Below are 6,000 nucleotides of genomic sequence, written 5' to 3' on the forward strand. Positions count from 1 at the left end.
ACAACCTGCATCTTCTATAGAAAGGCAGTTCTGGGGCTTTTACAGAAAGCAAAACAGATCTCAGTGTGCATCATAAATTTTCTCCTCCATTTTCACATCATGGGGTGAAACTCGTGGTTCATCAGGCTCTGGTCTCCCCTGGAGAAAATAATCCCTGTTTTACATGCTGAGAATCTGAGCTTGATGCATCATCCTCCCAGTGAAGGAATGAATCAGCCCAGGGCCAGGTGCAGGACAAGGGGTGTGACAGGACAAGTGCTGACCTGTAAGGGGAATGGAAATGAGTGAACTTCTAAGGTTTCAAAAAAAGCCTCCTCAGCGTGGGGAGCCTGCAACTGCATCTCTTTGTTGTGCAGGTCTGGGGCTGCGTGGGTCAGCTGTGGACAAATGTGCTCTGACTTGCACTGGGAGCCAGTCCTCAGTGTGGAGCCCTTGGTGTGTCAGAGCACCGGCCTGGGCTGAGGGCAGGCAGAGCAGGAAAATTGGTATTTGTGCCTAGGAGATGGCTCTGAAAAGGCCACTGCTGTTATGGGCAGCAAGAACAGGTACTTCCTTCACGAGTTTGAAGCATAAGGGAGATATTTTTTTTCCTTTATTAAGGCCACAATAAAAACTCCACATTACAGTCCTGAATTGAAGGTAGCTTATTCCTTCAGTCCTACTCTTGCAGCCTTACAACTGCAATACAAATGGAGTTAAAAGCCAGACACTCTGTGCCTGAAATCCCCCAGAACTCCAAGGAATGCTGAACACTGGGACAGGATGGGGGTAAAAGCCTGTGCAGCTTTGTGTCCCTTTTAACTGAGCAGTGGGACAGTCAGGCCTGCGTGGTTTGAGTCGCTGATTTCAATTCCTGTCAAAGGGAATCTGTCAGAGCACTCTGCAGTGTCTGTTTTAGCGTGGTGACCATTAGAGGTGTGCTTAGATATTAGTGCTGTAGTTCCCCATCTTGTGATCCCCCCTGCTCGTCTGAAATTGCTTTGACTTGCCTGGAGTCATCCAGTTCTCCTCCAGCTTTGCTGTCAGGAGAGTTCCTGGGCAAACCCTGAGCCTGTTTGGAGGGCACAGGAGCTGCTGAACCCCTGGATCCTGTGGAGAATTCCAGAATTCACAGGGAACAGTGAGGTGAAACTGGGCAAACTCGAGAAGAGCACTGCACTTACGTGGCTGAGGTCAGGGAAGGGCAGTAGGAAAGAAAACTCATCAAATTTAGCCCTACACAGCCTGAGTGAGCAGCACATTGCAAAACTCATTCCACTCAAACAAATGATCCACCCAAGCAGCTGCAACCAGAAAGGCCATTTTCTATTCCTAACTCCTGTACCTAAGCATCACTTTAGAATGTAAAGTACTGATTGCAGGGCTTGAATGCTCTCACAGGGAGATGATTGTTGTGATTTGTACAGTCAGTTCAGGAACACGGTGTTCCCCCAACACCACCGCTCCAGCTCCTCCAGGTAATGGCAAGGGAAGCCATATTTTTCTTTTGTGTCATTCTAGAGACAAAAGAATGTCCTGTGCCAGGGAGGAGCATAAGGAAACAAACCCAGCCACATGTTCACTGAAGTATAACTTGCCTTTAAACAAGACAGCTGAAAGCCAGCCTTTAGTTTAACACTGCCTGCAGTACAAGGACCTGGCAAAACAGCTGGAGAAAAGCACTGACCAAACACTCCTGGCTGACTCCCCCAGGCACATGAGCCCCTGGTCTGTCCCTGTTCCCAGGGTTTCCATCATTCCATCCCTGAAATATCACCGTGTGTCCAAGAGCCACTGTCGGTGTTTAAGAAGCTTTTGGGCTGGAGATCCGAATGCAAACCCAGGGGCTGCTGTTGGGCTCCTGAGCGCCGTGAGTGTTTGTGGGGGGAGCTGCAGAGATGAGCCTCACTCAGAAATAGCTCTTCCTTGGAAAGCTGGAGGGCTGAATCACAGTGTGTTGGCTCAGTTTTTAGCAGACGAGCCATCACATCTGCCTCCCTGTAGGCGAGGAGCCGTCACTGGCATCGGGATTGGCAGCCAGGTTCTGTCCCTTTGGAAACCAGGCAGTGATGATGAGGAAGGCGAAGGCTCATGGTGGGCAGGGTCAGGAGGTGGGCTGGCAGCTCTGGGAGCAGGAGGGCTCTGCTCCCCTGTCCCTCTCTGTCCACAGAACGTGCCCCCAGGTTGAACTTTGGGCACTAAATAAGTTCTTTTGCTCTCAGGCATTAACCACTGCTCTGCTGCCTGGGAGGCTGAGACAGCCCTGAGCATGTCCATGGCTGGTGTTGTCCTGAGACAACTGAAAATACAAGTGAGATGGGTAAATAGGAACACCAGGGAATAATGGGGAAACCTGGGAGGGGACAAGACAGCTCCTGAGCTGAGGTACCTGAAACTGAAAGCACCTGAGAGACACCCCTGGCTTGACAGGCTCTGGGGAGCCTGCAGAGCCCACCTGATAGCCACAGAAATGCAAATGTACACGGAGGTTTTCCTCCTAGAACAGAGTTTGAGCCCTTAAATACATGTCACTCCTGGTTCCCAGCAGTCCAGAGGAAGTCTTGGGGGAAAAGGGGATGAAGGAACTAGTGGAAAGTTTTTGGAGCTAGCAAAGAAACAAATTACAGATATGGATTTTAAAATCTTTCAGAGACATTGGATTTTTTTTGGAGCTACAGTTTTGGGCTCAGTGCCCCCACTGCTGCAGTAATGTTAATTCTCAAGCCTGCCCTCCAGGTTTAGGCATGGGCACAGTTGCAAGAGGAGTAGATTGGGAGTTCCTGAACCAACTGGTTGCTGACCATGACTCAGGGGAATGACCTTGCAGCAGGCAGCTCACGGTGCCGCTCTCGGAGCCGTGCCAGGATAAACGGCACTGGCATCTCTGAGTGCTGGTGGAACCATTTTGTGACATTCCAGCTTGGCCTTTTCTCCTGCTGCCTTTGCACTGAAATTGTTTGGGTGGGTGGGAATGGGATAGAGTATTCCCTTTTTTCCTCACAGCCTGGGCTTGGACTGTTTAAATACAGAGATAAAGAGGATATGGACAACTCTTATCTCTTGCCTACATCCCTGTCCATTAACATCAGCATTACAGATATTTAACCAAATTAAATCTTACTCTTCCCCCCAGCCATACCCATATTAAACTGTAAGAAAGCACCATGATAAAGTTTAAAAAAATCCTACGCAGCAGCACTGAATTTTCTGGATAGGTCTGGGAGAGATTTGTCAGAGGAGAGAGGGTAGAACACTTGGCATTTAGACATTTTAATGAATGTTCCCAAATAAGAAAAGAAAAACATTTGCTTGTAGACTCTAAGCTTCTCACAGCATCAGAAAGCTCCTGACACAGAGCCCAATGCTGTATTTGTATAACATGGAAATGAACAGCAGCAGCAGCAGAGCTGCAGGCTCTGAGCCTGCTCTGCGAGCAGCAAAATGGCCAGGGGTGCTGGGGCTCTTCCAAATTCCTTCACCATTTGGGGGGTCACTAGGTGCACCTGATACCCCTGACCCTTCAGGTGTAGTTTCAACCCTAACATCAGTATGAAATGAATATTTCTAACCATATTCAAGCTTGTGCCCCCATCAGCTCCACTCCCTAAAGCACCGACAGGAACTAACAGCAAAATTCGTCTGCGTCACAGATGTAACATGACCATCGGCAAAACAAGAGCAGGAGGAGATCACGGCTGTCTCGTCCCTCACAGAGCCTTCCTTCACTGGCAGACAAGAAGAGGTAATGCTTTTAAATTTATATCATGGGCATGTGAAATCCTGCCCTTCCTTCCCCGAACCCCGTGGTCCCCGAGCGGTCAGAACGCCCGAGAAAACTGCGTGTGTTTTGTCGGCGTGGTACCGAACGCTGCGTCACGATGCTGCACCAAGGCCGAGGCAGAGCAAACCCCACTCCCCAGAGCAGGGAAACCCAGATACAGGAAAATGAATCAGCTCATACGGTGTCACACACACAAGTGTCAGAGGGAGGGAGAAATCACAGCTTTCCCCAGTCCTTTTGCAGCACTGTGCGGAAAACGATCGCGGAGCAGTTACCCAGGTACAGCGCACGGTGACGGTGCCACCCCTGTGCACACAATCACTGCTGTCCTACAGAAATATGCCATGTCCCCTTCTTAGCCTTGTTTCCTGCCAGTCCCACAGATTTACCTGCTGACAGTAACCTCAATTCCTGAGTAATGAGATTTACAGCTGGAGTTTAACATTGAAATAACTCCTCTTATATCCGTCTCCTTACCCTCCCTGCGTTTAGGCACAGTTAAACAATCGCTGCGGCCAAAACACGACGGCAAAAAGTATTAAACCAAATACATCCTTGTGCTGAACACATTCAGCAGCCAGTGGCACCTCCTTGAAAGCCATGAAACAGCACCAGCTTTACAAAGTCAGGGCTTCTCCACCCCACAACCATGATGGGGAAAACCACAAAGAGCTGTCCATGCAACCAACACTCGAGAAAACAGACTCAACCCACCTATCATCCACACAACCCAGCATCATGCCTTAGTCCAGCTCCTGGCCATACAGAACCCCCTCCACAGCTCCCTGGGACTGTTCTCATGTGTGTGTGTGTATTTATGCCTGTCTGTCTGTCTGCAGGGACCACCGTTGCCTCTGCTGTTCCTGTTGTTGCCCTGCTCTGCGGATCTGGCACTGCGGGAGGCAAGGATGCTCCGAGGGAGCCAGCTACAGCCAGCGAAGGCTCAGTGAGTCAGGAGGGGTTGTGATGACTGCAGTAAGAGGCTGAAATTCCCTATGGAATCTGGCAGGAAAGGAGGGGAAGGAGGAAAGATGGAGATGGGAAAGAAGGAAAGAAAGTGGGGAGTGGCACGTACAGTCTGTTGGGCTCTTCCCTCCCCGTCCCTGTGCCGCACTGCCGTTGGAAATGGCGGCCCTGCGCAAAGGACGGCGTCGCGAAAAATCCGCAGCGCCTGCGGCCTGCGCGACCGAACCTCCAAAATTCCGTCCGGGGTGTAAATCCAGCCCTGCCCTCTCTCCCTGTCTCCCAGAGCACCCTGCAGAGGCCAGGCTGCAGCCCAGGCGATGGGGACGGCGGCCGCGCGGTGCCTGAGCCCAGCGATTGTTGCTAAACAACCAACCCTGATGCTGGAGATGTCAGCCGGTGAGTAACAGAGATTAAACACTCCTGCTAGCACATCCTGAAACTTGGGTAAGCTCAGAATGATGAAAGGCTATGGAATAATGGCCCCTGTTGTATGAGAAAGTAAAGTTACCACTCCACTGCATAATCGGGAGACTTCCTCGGCCAGAAGGACCAAGCTCAAGGCTGGCTGTGTCCTCAGCACTTCCAGGCAGAGCTGCCATCTTCATTGCTGGGCGCTTTAAGAAGAGAGGTGAAAAAATAGTATAGTAAACGGTTAAGAGGGAAAAGTGTTCTCCCTTTCACTTCCTTACCCTCTCTCTGGAGCTGGTCTCTGCTCTCAGTCTCCCAGTCATCCTTAACCAGTTCCCAGTCCTTCCGTCCTTGCTTTCTAACGCTGTTATTCCTTTGCAAACCTTTACAGACCCATCACTGAGGGCAGTCTCCATCTCTCTGTGATGTTACCGAGACTGTGGCACACTCACACTTGTGCAAACAAAAGCTGAGTTTGGGCAAGAGTCGTTTTCATTTCTTTAACTATTCCCACGACATAATTTCCAGGTGCAATCCCTGCCCCAAGCAGTTCACAGTGCTGCCAACACTCCAGCATGTCACAAGGGAGAAGGAAGCAAGGAGGAAAGCCCTGAACCCCAGTACTTTCCCCTGCACCGTGGGCTGCAGCTCTGACACGTCATCATTGCAACTGGATGGCGAAACGAGACCTCCTGGGAGCACCCATGGGTGAAGGACTGCACCCAGCAGAGCCAGCAGTGACCAGCTCCTGTCCTGCCTGCTGCCCGAGGGACGCCTGGCATCCTGGGATCCGAGGTGAGCATGGAGCGAGAGCGGGCAGAGAGTGGGCAGGGAGCAGGAGTGGGAAGGGAGGTGGGAGCAGCCAG

The 6,000-nt window shown here is 51.0% G+C and overlaps 1 protein-coding gene across 1 annotated transcript in view; it reads left to right on the top strand.

Moving 5' to 3' along the window:
- The window catches only part of CR1 (complement C3b/C4b receptor 1 (Knops blood group)), a 50,072-nt gene extending 44,072 nt beyond the window's left edge, over positions 1 to 6,000 (top strand). Inside the window, exons 59-62 of the mRNA XM_054517315.1 lie at positions 3,630 to 3,721; positions 4,600 to 4,706; positions 5,010 to 5,122; positions 5,663 to 6,000. Coding sequence (XP_054373290.1) covers positions 3,630 to 3,721; positions 4,600 to 4,706; positions 5,010 to 5,090 — 280 coding nt within the window. The 3' untranslated portion in view covers positions 5,091 to 5,122; positions 5,663 to 6,000. The remainder of the gene's footprint in view (positions 1 to 3,629; positions 3,722 to 4,599; positions 4,707 to 5,009; positions 5,123 to 5,662) is intronic.

Source organism: Molothrus ater, chromosome 25 (assembly GCF_012460135.2).
Source record: "Molothrus ater isolate BHLD 08-10-18 breed brown headed cowbird chromosome 25, BPBGC_Mater_1.1, whole genome shotgun sequence".
Taxonomy (NCBI): Eukaryota; Metazoa; Chordata; class Aves; order Passeriformes; family Icteridae; genus Molothrus; species Molothrus ater.